Source organism: Convolutriloba macropyga, chromosome 1 (assembly GCF_964194025.1).
Source record: "Convolutriloba macropyga chromosome 1, txConMacr16.3, whole genome shotgun sequence".
In the NCBI taxonomy this organism is placed as follows: domain Eukaryota; kingdom Metazoa; phylum Xenacoelomorpha; order Acoela; family Convolutidae; genus Convolutriloba; species Convolutriloba macropyga.
In genome coordinates, this window is record NC_134468.1 from 37,346,983 (window position 1) to 37,363,521 (window position 16,539).

General features: G+C 37.4%; 2 protein-coding genes across 2 annotated transcripts in view; one reads left to right on the plus strand and one right to left on the minus strand.

Annotated features, from left to right (window-relative positions):
• Nucleotides 1-16,539, minus strand: part of LOC142338415 (non-selective voltage-gated ion channel VDAC2-like) — a 420,938-nt gene that overhangs the window by 286,575 nt on the left and 117,824 nt on the right. The window lies entirely within an intron of this gene.
• LOC142339892 (sperm flagellar protein 2-like) overlaps nucleotides 1-16,539 on the plus strand; it is a 224,973-nt gene that overhangs the window by 202,634 nt on the left and 5,800 nt on the right. Inside the window, exon 40 of the mRNA XM_075390265.1 lies at nucleotides 562-1,225. Within this exon, the coding sequence (XP_075246380.1) occupies nucleotides 562-1,225 (664 nt within the window). The remainder of the gene's footprint in view (nucleotides 1-561; nucleotides 1,226-16,539) is intronic.

Sequence of the window (16,539 nt, forward strand, 5' to 3'; positions counted from 1 at the left end):
GACGTAAATTGTCTCGTTTCAAATGGACACAATAAACCATATAACGATAATTTGTGTTTATTCAGTGCAATTGCTATTCATTTATTTGGATCAGTAGATGTTGAACCAAATGCAACTAAAATTTTTCACAGTTTTGTTACTGCAAGTGGTTGCGACCCAGAAAGTTTCACAGGTGTTTCCTTTGATCAAATTCCAATAATTGAAGAACTAATCAAACAAAACATTTTCATCTATGATTTTGACATTGAAGACGGTGAAATTATTGGTGAACTTGTTCGACGCAGCGTTGAACGATATGACGAAAACATTGAACTGCTTCGATACAACAACCATATATGTTATGTTAATGATATCAACAAATTCTTCAAGAAGTTTCGTTGTCCCAGCTGTGATGTCTTTTTCAACCATTCAGGTCATTTCAACCGTCACTTGAAAACTTGAAAAGAACGAGTGAAAAATGTCTATCCGCGAGGTGTTTATACTTTGCGGGAAACACTATTTGAGAGCTTGACAACTTCTCAATCGCGTATCCAGAAGATTATACCCTCTTCAATAATTTAGCCGTCTTCGACTTCGAGGCAATATGTGTTCATTCAGTGGATATCAGTAACACAGCTACAACATCGTGGATTGGTACTCATGTACTTGTATCGGTATCAATTTCTTCAAATCTGTTGAAAGAACCAATTTTCTTATGCGAAAAGGATCCCAATCGTCTCATCATATCGTTTGTAGCGCAACTTGAAACCTTATCAGCAAAAAACAAAGCGGACTTGAGACCCAAGTTCTTGGAGGTGGAAGCTGAGTTCGAAACCACGTTGAGTGATATTTCCTCTAGACTCGAGATTATTTCCGAAAGTCAGTTGGAAAATAGTATCAAAGCAGAAGATAGTAATGCTTCTAAAAATTTCTTACGATACCAACAAAAGCAGCTCTTTGATCTCCAGTGTCATTTCAATAATTATGTTGACACTCTACCAGTTTTTGGATTTAACAGTGGAAAGTATGATCTGAATTTGATCAAAAGCTATCTCATTCCTCATCTCCTTAACGACAAAGCTATTACACCTACGGTAATCAAGAAGACAAATCAGTTCATCTCCTTCAAATTTGGGGATATTCAATTTCTGGATATTGTAAATTTTCTCGGTGGAGCAACAACTCTGGACTCCTTTCTGAAAGCATATCAATCGAAAGAAACAAAAGGTTATTTCCCATATGAATGGTTTGATTCGCCATCGAAACTTGACTGTAGCCATCTTCCACCTTACGATTCCTTCTTCAGCAAACTGAAAAATTGAATCCACTGGATAAAGATTTCACTCAGTTCGAAAAATTGATTCAATCTGGAAAAGAGCAGTCGGTAGTTCTCCGGGAAATGGGACTGAAAGAAAAGCCTAGAACTGGAATAGAAAACTATGCTCTCCTAGAAGATTTGTGGAAGATCGAGAAAATGAAAACTTTTCGAGATTTCCTTCGTTGGTATAATAACAAAGATGTTGTACCAACGTTGAAGGCAATGGTGAAAATGATGGAGTTTTATCATGGTCAGAAAGTTGACATGTTAAAGATCGGGTGCACGCTACCCAATTTAGCAAATATCTGTCTTCATAAATCGATGGATAGAAAGTTTTAACCTTTCATCGAAGCTGACAAGGACTTGCATGAGAAAATACGAAGTGAAATGACTGGTGGTCCATCAATAGTGTTTACGAGGAAAGCTGTTGTAGACGAAACATTCATCCGGAGGTCAAACAATGTCTGTAAAACAATAGTTGGAATAGATGCTAGCCAATTATATCCTTTCTCCATGTGTCAAGCGATGCCAACTGGACTCTACACTAGATGGGAGTTTGATACCAATCTTCAAAAGTGCAAAGCTCGTCAAAACAAAATCAGGAAGTTTGAGAACATGGTAATGTCTTTCTATCAAGCAATCAGACCCGAATGTACTATTGAAAGTATCTATACAACTGGAAAACAGAAAAAAAATTGATTCCTGTAGTGTGGATGGCTTTTGTGGTCATTGTCAAACAATTTTTGAAGCTCTCGGATGCTACTACCACTTCTGTCCCTGTAGAGAAACTCAACCAATTCTTGATAAAGACGAATTTGAAAATGGTATCCGGAAGCGTGAGTCTGATATCTTACGAAGACTTCATCTGGAAAAGAAAGGATATAAAATTGTTGAGATGAGAGAATGTGAATGGTGGGATCAGGTTCAGAAGAGCTCTATTTTGAAAGATCATGTTCGAAAAAATTTTCCCTACAAGTTACCTTTGAACAAAGAGACACTGTTGACGCGGATACTTGAAGATAAATTATTCGGATATGTACAATGCGATTTAGAAGTTCCTGAGGAGCTTTGTGAACGATTTGCAAACTTTCCTCCAATTTTCAAAAACTGTGATGTTGGAAGAGAGAATATAGACAATTTCATGCTGGAATATGCTGAAAAAAACGCGTTGTTGTTAAAACCTCAACGAATGTTGATTTCGAGTTACAAATTAAACAATGGAATAGTCATAAGACCATTATTAAAGTTTTATTTGAAGCTGGGTCTACGCTGTACCAAAATCCACAGATTCGTTGAGTATACCCCGCAAAAATGTTTCAACGGTTTCGTTCAATCTGTTGTTGATGCAAGGCGAGAAGGTGATGAAAATCCGGACTCTAGCGTTGTTGCTGAAACTATGAAATTACTTGGAAATAGCTCTTATGGTTATCAGATCATGGATCGAAGCCGACATACGCAAACACTTTATCTCAGCGATGAAAATACTCACAAAGCTATCAATAACCGTCTTTTCAGGAGATTGAACAATGTCGGGAGAGGTATATATGAGGTTGAGCTTGTGAAAAGCACTGTTGAACATCGTGAACCAATAATTGTTGGATTCTTTTTCTTGCAGTACGCAAAATTGAGAATGTTGGAGCTTTACTATAACTTTTTTGACAAGTTCTGTGATGTTCAGAAATTTGATGAGCTTGAAATGGACACCGATTCCTTGTATCTGGCGCTGGCTCATGAAAATCTATATGACTGCATTCAACCCGAAATGAGAAGCATTTGGAACGAGATAAGAAGAGATGACTGTACAGAAACTTTTCGCGCTGACAGTACGTGCAATTTTTTTCCAGGAACTTGTTGCGATAAACATGTGAAGCATGACAAGCGTGAACCTGGTTTATTCAAGGAGGAATTTCGTTGTACCGAAAAGCTATGTTTTTGTAGCAAGACATATTGCTGTTATAATTCATTAACGAACAAAACTAAGTTCAGCAGCAAAGGACTCAACAAGAATGTTCTAGAAGAAAACAGTAATGGACCGTTACAGAAGTACAGAAGAGTCCTGGATGATGCAGTAAATGTATCTTCAACTAACAGAGGGTTCAAAACTATGAATCACCAAATTCTAACCTATGAACAGACTAAAAGGGGACTTTCATATTTCTACCCGAAACGAATTGTGGATAGAGATGGAATTCACTCAAAACCTTTACTGAAAAGCCTAGAACTGGAATAGAAAACTATGCTCTCCTAGAAGATTTGTGGAAGATCGAGAAAATGAAAACTTTTCGAGATTTCCTTCGTTGGTATAATAACAAAGATGTTGTACCAACGTTGAAGGCAATGGTGAAAATGATGGAGTTTTATCATGGTCAGAAAGTTGACATGTTAAAGATCGGGTGCACGCTACCCAATTTAGCAAATATCTGTCTTCATAAATCGATGGATAGAAAGTTTTAACCTTTCATCGAAGCTGACAAGGACTTGCATGAGAAAATACGAAGTGAAATGACTGGTGGTCCATCAATAGTGTTTACGAGGAAAGCTGTTGTAGACGAAACATTCATCCGGAGGTCAAACAATGTCTGTAAAACAATAGTTGGAATAGATGCTAGCCAATTATATCCTTTCTCCATGTGTCAAGCGATGCCAACTGGACTCTACACTAGATGGGAGTTTGATACCAATCTTCAAAAGTGCAAAGCTCGTCAAAACAAAATCAGGAAGTTTGAGAACATGGTAATGTCTTTCTATCAAGCAATCAGACCCGAATGTACTATTGAAAGTATCTATACAACTGGAAAACAGAAAAAAAATTGATTCCTGTAGTGTGGATGGCTTTTGTGGTCATTGTCAAACAATTTTTGAAGCTCTCGGATGCTACTACCACTTCTGTCCCTGTAGAGAAACTCAACCAATTCTTGATAAAGACGAATTTGAAAATGGTATCCGGAAGCGTGAGATTTGCAAACTTTCCTCCAATTTTCAAAAACTGTGATGTTGGAAGAGAGAATATAGACAATTTCATGCTGGAATATGCTGAAAAAAACGCGTTGTTGTTAAAACCTCAACGAATGTTGATTTCGAGTTACAAATTAAACAATGGAATAGTCATAAGACCATTATTAAAGTTTTATTTGAAGCTGGGTCTACGCTGTACCAAAATCCACAGATTCGTTGAGTATACCCCGCAAAAATGTTTCAACGGTTTCGTTCAATCTGTTGTTGATGCAAGGCGAGAAGGTGATGAAAATCCGGACTCTAGCGTTGTTGCTGAAACTATGAAATTACTTGGAAATAGCTCTTATGGTTATCAGATCATGGATCGAAGCCGACATACGCAAACACTTTATCTCAGCGATGAAAATACTCACAAAGCTATCAATAACCGTCTTTTCAGGAGATTGAACAATGTCGGGAGAGGTATATATGAGGTTGAGCTTGTGAAAAGCACTGTTGAACATCGTGAACCAATAATTGTTGGATTCTTTTTCTTGCAGTACGCAAAATTGAGAATGTTGGAGCTTTACTATAACTTTTTTGACAAGTTCTGTGATGTTCAGAAATTTGATGAGCTTGAAATGGACACCGATTCCTTGTATCTGGCGCTGGCTCATGAAAATCTATATGACTGCATTCGACCCGAAATGAGAAGCATTTGGAACGAGATAAGAAGAGATGACTGTACAGAAACTTTTCGCGCTGACAGTACGTGCAATTTTTTTCCAGGAACTTGTTGCGATAAACATGTGAAGCATGACAGGCGTGAACCTGGTTTATTCAAGGAGGAATTTCGTTGTACCGAAATGCTATGTTTTTGTAGCAAGACATATTGCTGTTATAATTCATTAACGAACAAAACTAAGTTCAGCAGCAAAGGACTCAACAAGAATGTTCTAGAAGAAAACAGTAATGGACCGTTACAGAAGTACAGAAGAGTCCTGGATGATGCAGTAAATGTATCTTCAACTAACAGAGGGTTCAAAACTATGAATCACCAAATTCTAACCTATGAACAGACTAAAAGGGGACTTTCATATTTCTACCCGAAACGAATTGTGGATAGAGATGGAATTCACTCAAAACCTTTACTGATCAAAACTGACAATCTATTTGCTTCCAGAACGTTTAATGTATCTAAATTTATCTCTTTTGAACACTTGATAAGATTGTGATATTAATTTGTCAACCTAGTAAGTGTATTGTATAATTAGTTCCCAGTCGTTGTTTCGTTGAAACTAATAGATAGAAATAACGGCAGATTTTCAGCATAATTTTAGTCTTCTTTTCGGAGTTGAGCTAGCATAGTTCTTTCTACGCATATTCCTCAATTTCTTGGGAGAGTTCAGTGTAAACCCTAGATAATGAATATGCTTCTTTGTTATTCAACACTTTCCCGCTGATAAACAGTAACCGTAACCTGGAACGTTCTCGGAATTCTTAACATTTTGCTATAGCAATCTGATTGGACAACCATCTTTCCCGTTTCCTTTTTAGCATTATTTTCTGGCTAGATGCACGAAATTTCCTTTTAAGGAAATCAATTATAAACTATGATCTTACCGAACCTTTAGAAGTCTGCTCTGATTCATTTTGCTTCTCGTTGCCCCAGAGTTCAGATTGCCTAATTTGATTTTCTGTTAGCAAAAGGAATCATCCTATCGATATGGTTTTTTCCTCTTTTCATGTGCTGCTAGTGACACAAAATTTATATTGACGTCTTTAATTGTAAGTACGAGGATTTTTTTTAGAAATTGAAGGTCTTGAACTAGTTAAAACAAAATTTTTAATGTCTAATGATATCTATAATTAGGGCGTTTTTATAGCATTTTACTATCCCACCATAACCAGATGTGATACACAATAGTAACCACAGTTGAAAATCTTAACATGCTATAGCAAGATTCGATGACTCATCAGCGACTAGAAGACTCACTGTCTTTATCAGTCACAATACGTGTGCCAAGTACTACTCCAGTTACTTGTAACCTCTTAGCTATCTTCGTACATTGGTACAATATAACAATGTAGAATATCAATCAGATAATGTACTCAACGCGATGATGTAGTTAGAAATAATCTCTATTTATGTTCGCCTACAGTTAGATAACAAATATCAATATTACAAGTATCGATGATTCATTAGCAAATTGGTAATATGTAATCAATCCTGATACATGTAAAACCGATTACGTATCTTTATACATTATTGTCAAAAATCCAATCTTAATACATGTGAAATCTATTACATATCTTTATAGGTTGTTCTCTTAACTCTAATGTTAATACATGTAAAATCTATTACCTATCTTTATACATTACTGTCAAAAATCAAATCTTAATACATGTAAAATCTATAACCTATCTTTATACGTTGTTCCAATAACTCTAATGTTAATACATGGAAAATCTATTACCTATCTTTATACATTGTCTCACTAATTCAAAGATGACCTAAATAAGTTACAATTGTTATAACCAATCTTAATACATGTGGGTCGTCACCCCCGGGCAGCTCGGTCCCTCTATATACTACTGATAATGTACTAATATTAAACCCCCCTTTTGACTCCAGAGCAGCTAAGAGTGTTACAAGTGAGACGCTAGTTGTTTTTGAAAAAGTTTTGCAAAGCAAATTGTCCGATTATGATATAAAGGCATGCCATATCGTACCAGGGACGTTGAAAGGTAACTAAATGCCCTCCATTATTTAAACGTTTTGCTTTCAAAATTTTATCACGTCTAACTTATAATTGCAATGTCTCTGTCATGGCGAATGATGATAAATCGAGTAAATGAAATTGAGGATTTGGACAAACTGATCCCGGTTAAACAAAAACGAGCTTTCAAAAACACCTTCTCCACAAATGATCGCGAGATGCCTGATGCCAAAAGGTTAAACAACGAAGCAAAAAAAATTGTTACTGCTCTCAACTCTCTATGGAAGTACACGAAAAAAAATGGCTGCAACCTAATTGTTCCTGTTCGAAGTAATTCAATTCTTTTTGTTGCTACAACTAAATTTAGTGTCTTGTTGCCAGCGGATAATGACTCTTTCAGCTAAGACTTAAAACTTAGGTTAACACAACAAGTAGTTACACTGAAAAATTTTGTCCTGTATTCGCGTTTTCGGCTCCCGCCTATAACTTCCGCGGGAAGCCTGAATCTGTTTTGTGATTTTCGCAATCCAGGTTGGGTATTTGGAGCTCACTATTTTCTTCTGCTGTCTCTAGGCGTTTTGACCTGACAATTTCTAATTTCCGAGGAATACAATTAAACTGTCCAATACACTGAAGGTAAAAAGAAGGAACTGAAAAAGTCAGTGATAACATCAAGTATCAAAAACCTCTTTTCTCTTTTCTCTTTTTTTGGTAAAACCCGTATGGTAACGTTGTTTCTCTCTCTCTCTCTTCCTCGTGTATGAAGAGCCGCAAATGTCAAATTTAAATTAGGCTATTGGTTAGGTGTGCGGGGGATGGATTTGGCCTGTGTATTCGCCTTTTATGAGTAAAAACTGATGATCAACAGAGACATAAAGTTGCTAGCATTACAAAAGATTCATTAATCTTGCTGAAAAACCTGAGATCACTGCCGCAAAATTTTTATGAATTTAATATTAACTTGAATACAGTGGAATTGAAACCTGATTTGCTTTGCATTACAGAAAGTTGGCTTTCTGAACAAAAATCCAGTGAAATTTTTAATTTGGGTGGCTACCATCTCCTCTTAGTGGCTTCGGGAAAAACGAGGAGGAGGCTTATGTCTTAAAGTCGAAAAAGTCTTCTGTTACCGAGTGGAAAACAACTTACAACAAACAATCTGCAACAAACAAATTTAAACTATTTACTTTATATGTATACATTCTATCTAACGCTACAACTTGTGAGACTTTCGAGATATTAGAACAATATCTCACTGAACTTGTTTTCCACCAGAAACTCATCAGATTATTTGTGATGATTATAATTTTAATTTGATTCAAAATGGAATTGAACAAAAGCGTTTGAGAAACTTTATTATCGGAAACAACCTGGATATTCCGAAAATTTTAACACCAACCAGTGAAACTGGTTCCTCAAAATCGTGCCTGGGCGTCTTTTTTTCTGACATTTCTTTGAAAATAACATTGGACCAGTCGGATGTTTCAGATCATCACCTTTAACTCAAAATATAAAGTTAGCTGCAAAGTAGCAAATACAATTCCGAGAGAATCCAAAGTATTGGAGAATGAAAATGTGCTCAAAGAGGCTCAATATTTTCTAGGTGAAAACGTGAAAAGTTGCTCCAACCCAAGAAAGCATTCGATGAACAGAACTCTGAGCTTCACAGTTGTCTTTCACAACGCTAGATTAATATTGCCTCATGGAAAAAGTAAAACCTAGCAATAGAAAAAAAGGGATAGACAATGAAATAAAAAAGAGGCTGCTAAAAACAAAGAACTAAGAAAAAAATGATTGAATTAAATTTCTTACATGAATTTACGTGCAAAGTTTTTTGCTCACTATTGCTTATAACGTAGTCAGCATGTTGGCTCCTTCAACATTTGCACTTATGAAGAGCCACTTATCAATCAAAACTCTGCGTGGTTATTTTTTTTTAAAATGACAATTCATTTTTTTGAAAAACAAACCAAATGAAAAGCGTCAAACTTTCATCATATTTAACGGAAGGAAGACAATTATACTTAAGCTACCTGGTTTCATTCAACCAAATTATTTGGTTTAATACCTCAGCTGCGAAAACTGCTTTTTTTAAGGTTTGACAAAATTCTTAAGTCTTTCGGCAGATCTACAACTGTTTTTAAGTTGAACTGCCCTAGTGCGATGTTTTTTAGTCTTGCACAGTTGCTTCTTCTGAATGTACAGCAGAAAAAGCAACTCAAAAAGTGTCAACTTGCGCAACGAAACCGTTGAAAAAGCATAATATAAGTGCTGACCTTTTGTAACAAAGGTCCTGAAAGTTATGTAAGAAATGCGCAGACAGCCGCTGAAAAATTATGTTTTCAGCACTTAAATCTTACTTAATTATCCGCATGACGTGCTGAAAAGTGCTGAAATTGTAAATGGTAGTGCTGAAAAATCAGAAGACTAAGCGCATTAATGTGTAAGATTTACCCGCTGAAAAACATTTTTTTTTCAGCGGTTGTCAGCGCATTTCTTACATAAATTTTGACGAATTCCTCGAACCGGGAATATATAGTTACAGATGAACTACTGAGTTGAATTTTTTGTTTCTTTAAAATTGTGTCTCGTATTTTAGTAGTATAGTGTTGCAATTTTTTTCAACGGGCAATTGAAAGGACCTAAAGCAAAAAAAAAACAAAAAAAAAACAAATATTTTATACAACTTTATACACATGAAATTATGAGAACTGAATTGTTTTATGCATGATAGCAAAGCAAATCAAAGCCTGAAGAATCGGCTGTGGATGCGAAAAGTTGATTATATTTTCAGTCCAAATTGTAATAGCTATTACAAATTTTTTTAGGGTCATTATATCACTGATATCACAGTTTTATACATATTACCAAAACCCAATATTTGTCAGCCAAGGCCAGAAATTAGATTCACTGATCTGCTTTGATATCTTAATCTTTCATTGGTTAGAAGCAAGGTTTGTTTGTTCAGTCATCTTTAGATGGTGTTTTCATCACATAAATCATAATTATCGTTGCACTGCTCGGCTTCAAAATTTGTTTGGTTTTCACATACAACATATTTCGGATTTAGTTACGTCATTTTTTGTGATTTTCGCAATCCTGGTTGGGTATTTTGAGCTCACTATCTTCCTCTGCTGTCTCTTGGCGTTTTGAACTGACACTTTCTGATTTCCGAGGAATACAATAAAATTGTCAATTTCACTGAAGGTAAAAAGAAAGAACAGAAAAAGTTAGTGATAACATCAATTATCAAAAGCCTCTTTTCTCTTTTCACTTTTTACGGTAAAACCCGTATGGTATCTTTGTTTCTCTCTCTCTCTCTCTCTCTCTCTCTCTCTCTCTTCCTCGTGTATGAAACGCCGCAAATATCAAATTTAAATTAGGCTATTGGTTATGTGTGCGGGGGATGGATTTGGCCTGTGTATTCGCCTTTTATGAGTAAAACCTGATGATCAACAGAGACACAAAGTTGCTAGCGTTACAAAAGATTCATTGCTGAAAAACATAAGATCACTGCCGCGAAACTTTGACGAACTTAATATTAACTTGAATACAGTGGAATTGAAACCTGATTTGCTTTGCATTACAGAAAGTTGGCTTTCTGAAAAAAAAGCCACTGAAATTTTTAATTTGGATGGCTACTATCCCCTCTTAGTAGCTGCGAGAACTAGGAGGAGGAGGTGTATGTCTTAATGTCGAAAAAGTATTCTGTTACGGAGTGGAAAACAAAACTAACAACAAACTTGTACTTGAACTTGTTTTCCACCAGAAACTCATCAGATTATTTGTGATGATTATAATTTTAATTTAATTCAAAATGGAATTGAACAAAAGCGTTTGAGAAACTTTATTATCGGAAACAACCTGGATATTCCGTAAATCTTAACACCAACCAGTGAAACTGGTTCCTCAAAATCGTGCCTGGGCGTCTTTTTTTCTGACATTTCTTTGAAAATAACATTGGATCAGTCGGATGTTTCAGATCATCACTTTTAACTCAAAATATAAAATTAGCTGCAAAGTAGCAAATAGTTTTCGGAGAGAATCCAAAGCATTGCAGAATGAAAATGCGCTCAAAAAGGCCCAATATTTTCTAGGTGAAAAACTGAAAAGTCGCTCCAACCCAAGAAAGCATTCGATGAACAGATCTCTGAGCTTCACAGTTGTCTTTTGAAAACGCTATTTTTATATTGTCCCATGAAAAAAGTAAAACCTAGCAATAGAAAAAAATGGATAGACAATGAAATAAAAAAGAGGCTGCTAAAAACAAAGAACTAAGAAAAAAATGAATGAATTAAAATCCGATTAAAATGAATTTGCATACAAAAAGCAAAGCGCACATGTAATAAACTTGGTAAGAAAAATATGGAATTTCTATCAAAAAAAATTACACGTGGAAAGTAGGCAAAACACGAGAGAATTTCTCAACGTCTAAAACGAGTTAATGGAATAAAGACAAAATTCGGAACAACATATCTTCACCCAAAACCATGTTGAAAATTTCAAAAACCTTTTCGCAGGTATTGGGAAAGACTTTTGTTTAAAATTGAACCTGACAGTAAAACTAAATCAGCTGAGAAAAACAGCAACTTTTTCTTCTTGAGCAAAATTACGAAGAAGCAAAAAGAAGAGGCACTGCATAAAAATTGACCTAAAAACTGCTTGGACTGCTATGGCCTAGGCTACATCTTTCTAAGGAAAATGTTTGGTCCTCCTGCAATTTATTTGGAACAGATGTTTCATAGATGCATTATCAAAAGCTATTTTTTTGATGCTTTAAAAATTGCCAAGTTGTGCCCTTACACAAGGAGCGTGATAAACATGAGCCAACAAACTACAGAACAATCTCCTTGTTAAGGACAATCGGGAAGATTTGCGAGAAACTGAATTATGATAGGTTGGTACAGTTACTCGAGCGCTATCACATTCAGAGTGAAAAACAGTTTGATTTTCGTAACAAACGGAGCACAGTCCAAGCTATTGCTACATTGGAATTCTTCAATTATGGGCAAACAGAACTATGTGTCTGGCTGCAGATTTCTTGAACTAAAGAAGACATTCGAAACTGTTGATCACAAACTTTCATTACAAATATTTTTTGTTACGGCTTCGGTAAGGAAACATATAAGCTTATTGAACCGTTCCAGACGAACCAAAAGCAATAAATTGGAATTGAAACAACGAATTCTTCTTTGCAACTTGTGGAAACAGGTGTCCCCCAGGGGTCTATATTATGATCATTCGGTTCCTTAATTATGTTATTGATATCAAATCAATGCAGAAAAAAGAGATCTAATAATTTATGCTGATGACACAGCAATTATAACAAGAAGCAGAAACATAGAATTACTGAACAATCATCAACTCTCACTAAACGACACAAAGCAACGCAAAGAAAACCAAAAACGCGATTTTTAATGTTCAACGGAATTTACAGTTTGAAAAGGAATTTTCCCTGGGTAAAAAAACATTTGAGTAAGTAAAGCAGTACATATTCAGGTGTGATTAATGATTTTCAATTAAGTTTCTAAAATCATGTATCCTATGTCGAAAATTGCCTTGTCAAGTATGTGGCTTTTTCTATAGGATCGGAAATTTCTTAGCATCTCGTCAAATGATCAAAGTTATTAACATATAGATCAAGCCAATATTGCAATATGAGTTCTCATCTATGGCTCAACCTCTAAAAATGAGCTAAAAATCAGGAAAAACTTCAATTAAACGATTATTTAAAATTGTTTTCCACAAACTGAGTTTCGAATTGCTGGGCTCATTGATAGACGAAAATAAATTCTACACTATTAGGGAACTTCACATAAGTGAACTTTTCAAAACTCTGATTAAAATCCTTCGGAGTTTAAAGAAAGAGTTTAAGAAAAAGTTAAAAAAAGGTAAAGAAAACGAAATACGTATAACTTGCACACAAGTTTTTAAACAATTTTTTACAGGCAATTCTATACTGGAAATTGAACAAATAACGGAAGCATTTTTAAGTTATCAATTAAAACAAAATTTGATTATGTTATTTGTTTTTTCTCTTTTGTTATCATTTTTTTTAAAAATAAACAATTTGTTTTACCCTTAGTGAACAGGTATTAATAGTGAAATATTTTCCACTACATGTACTTGAAACAGGTCATTGAGACCTAATAGTGTGCTCTTGGTTCATACGATTGCTATTGATTTACCAATTAGTGTTCCATTTTTGCAATCATTGTAAAATTAACGATAATGATTTTGTACCAACCATAAACAATTTATTATTGTTATTATTGAAGTTAATAATTGCTTCGCAGTTGTTTCTTAAATGGTTCTGAATAAGTATTGATTGCAACTGAGTCTTGGGTACGGGATTACAAAATATTAGTTGCACACCTGCAGACAATTCATCTGAATGTTTTTTTTTTAAAATATGAAGTTTAACGTGGTGGCATTGCAGATCCCCTTCAAGAATAGCAATTAGATTTAGGATGTCGTTTTTTACTTGGATTCTCTGGTTACCACGAAATTTATCCGACGGCCCGGGTCGAAAGCCCTCCCTAAAATCCTCCTATTTTTTTGTAAGAGTGGGGGGGGGTAATTTGTCTATGGGGTGTAAATTGATCTAAGACTGTGGGGGTTTTTGTTCAGAGGGGGTAAAATTATGTAAGAGTTCGGCGCCAATGGGCTGCAATGGGAGGACTTTTGAGGAATTACCCCCCCCCCCCCTGACTAAAATTGCCATGTAAGTGTGGACTGCAACGCGCTGAAATGGGAGGATTTTTCAGGAATAACCCCCTGACTGAAATTGCCATGTAAGAGTGGGCTGCAATGGGCTGCAATGGGAGGACTTTTGAGGAATTACCCCCCCCCCCTGACTAAACTTGCCATGTAAGTGTGGACTGCAACGCGCTGAAATGGGAGGATTTTTCAGGAATAACCCCCTGACTGAAATTGCCATGTAAGAGTTGGCTGAAAGGCGCTGCAATGGGAGGACTTTTCAGGAATTAACCCCCCTGACTAAAATTGCCATGTAGGAGTGGGCTGCAATGAGCAGCAATGGGAGGACTTTTCAGGAATAACCCGCTGACTGAAATTGCCATGTAAGAGTGGGCTGCAATGTGCTGCAATGGGAGGACTTTTCAGTATTTAACCCCCCTGACTGAAATTGCCATGTAAGAGTGGGCTACAATGGGCTGCAATTTTACCTCAGAGGGGGTAAAATGATGTAAGAGTTGGGCTGTCCAGGGGGGGGGGTAAAATGGTGTAAGAGTGAGGGGTTAATTTGTCCAGAGGGGGTTAAAATGAGCTAAGAGTTGAGCTGCCAATGGGGGTAAAATGGTGTAAGAGTGAGGGGGTAATTTGTCCAGAGGGGGTAAAATGATGTAAGAGTTGGGCTGCCAAGGTGGGTAAAATGGTGAAAGAGTGAGGGGGTAATTTGTTCAGAAGGGGGGAGGGGGTAAAATAATGTAAGAGTTGGGCTGCCAAGGGGATTAAATTGGTGTAAGAGTGAGGGGGTCGTTTGCTAAGAGTTGAGCTGCAAGGGGGGTTAAATGGTGTAAGAGTGAGGGGGTATTTTGATCAGAGGGGGTATAATGATGTAAGAGTTGGGCTGCCAAGGTGGGTACAATGGTGTAAGAGTGAGGGGTAATTTGTTCAGAAGGGGGGGGGTATAGTAATGTAAGAGTTGGGCTGCCAAGGGGAGTAAATTGGTGTAAGAGTGAGGGGGTCGTTCGCTAAGAGTTGAGCTGCAAGGGGGGTTAAATGGTGTAAGAGTGAGGGGGTAATTTGATCAGAGGGGGTATAATGATGTAAGAATTGGGCTGCCAAGGTGGGTACAATGGTGTAAAAGTGAGGGGGTAATTTGTCCATAGGGGGGTAATATGAGCTAAGTGTTGAGATGCCAAGGGAGTAAACTGGTGTAAGAGTGAGGTTGTAGTTTGTTCAAAGGGGTTAAAATGATGTAGGGGTTGAGCTGCCAAGGGGTGTAAAATGGTGTAAGAGTGAGGGGGTAATTTTTCCAGAGTGGGTAAAATGAGGTAAGAGTTGGGCTGCCAAGGGGGGTAAAATGTTTTAAGAGTGAGGGGTAATATGATTAAGGAGTTGGGCTGCCAAGGGTGTTAAAATGGTGTAAAAGTGAGGGGTAATTTGTTCAGAGGGGGTAAAATGATGTAAGAGTTGAGCTGCCAAGGGGTTAAAATGTTGTAAGAGTGAGGGGGTAATTTCTCTAGATGGGGTAAAGTGATTTAAGAGTTGGGCTGCCAAGGGGCGGCAATGGGCTCCAATGGGAGGACTCTTGAGGGATTACCCCCCCCCCCCCTGACTAAAATTGCCATGTAATTATGGACTGCAACGCACTGAAATGGGAGGATTTTTCAGGAATAACCCCCTGACTGAAATTGCCATGTAAGAGTGGGCTGCAATGGGCTGCAATGGGAGGACTTTTGAGGAATTACCCCCCCCCTAACTAAAATTGCCATGTAAGTGTGGACTGCAACGCGCTGCAATGGGAGGACTTTTCAGGAATTAACCCCCCTGACTAAAATTGCCATGTAAGAGTGGGCTGCAATGGGCAGCAATGGGAGGACTTTTCAGGAATAACCCGCTGACTGAAATTGCCATGTAAGAGTGGGCTGCAATGTGCTGCAATGGGAGGACTTTTCAGTAATTAACCCCCCTGACTGAAATTGCCATGTAAGAGTGGGCTACAATGGGCTGCAATTTTACCTCAGAGGGGGTAAAATGATGTAAGAGTTGGGCTGTCCAGGGGGGGGGGGGTAAAATGATGTAAGAGTGAGGGGTTAATTTGTCCAGAGGGGGTTAAATTGAGCTAAGAGTTGAGCTGCCAATGGGGGTGAAATGGTGTAAGAGTGAGGGGGTAATTTGTCCAGAGGGGGTAAAATGATGTAAGAGTTGGGCTGCCAAGGTGGGTAAAATGGTGAAAGAGTGAGGGGGTAATTTGTTCAGAAGGGGGGGGGGGGGGTAAAATAATGTAAGAGTTGGGCTGCCAAGGGGAGTAAATTGGTGTAAGAGTGAGGGGGTCGTTTGCTAAGAGTTGAGCTGCAAGGGGGGTTAAATGGTGTAAGAGTGAGGGGGTAATTTGATCAGAGGGGGTATAATGATGTAAGAGTTGGGCTGCCAAGGTGGGTACAATGGTGTAAGAGTGAGGGGTAATTTGTTCAGAAGGGGGGATATAGTAATGTAAGAGTTGAGCTGCCAAGAGGAGTTAAATGGTGTAAAAGTGAGGGGGTAATTTGTCCAGAGGGGGGTAAAATGAGCTAAGTGTTGAGATGCCAAGGGAGTAAACTGGTGTAAGAGTGAGGTTGTAGTTTGTTCAAAGGGGTTAAAATGATGTAGGGGTTGGGCTGCCAAGGGGTGTAAAAATGGTGTAAGAGTGAGGGGGTAATTTTTCCAGTGTGGGTAAAATGAGGTAAGAGTTGGGCTGCCATGGGGGGTAAAATGTTTTAAGAGTGAGGGGTAATATGATTAAGGAGTTGGGCTGCCAAGGGTGTTAAAATGGTGTAAAGTGAGGGGTAATTTGTTCAGAGGGGGTAAAATGATGTAAGAGTTGAGCTGCCAAGGGGTTGAAATGTTGTAAGAGTGAGGGGG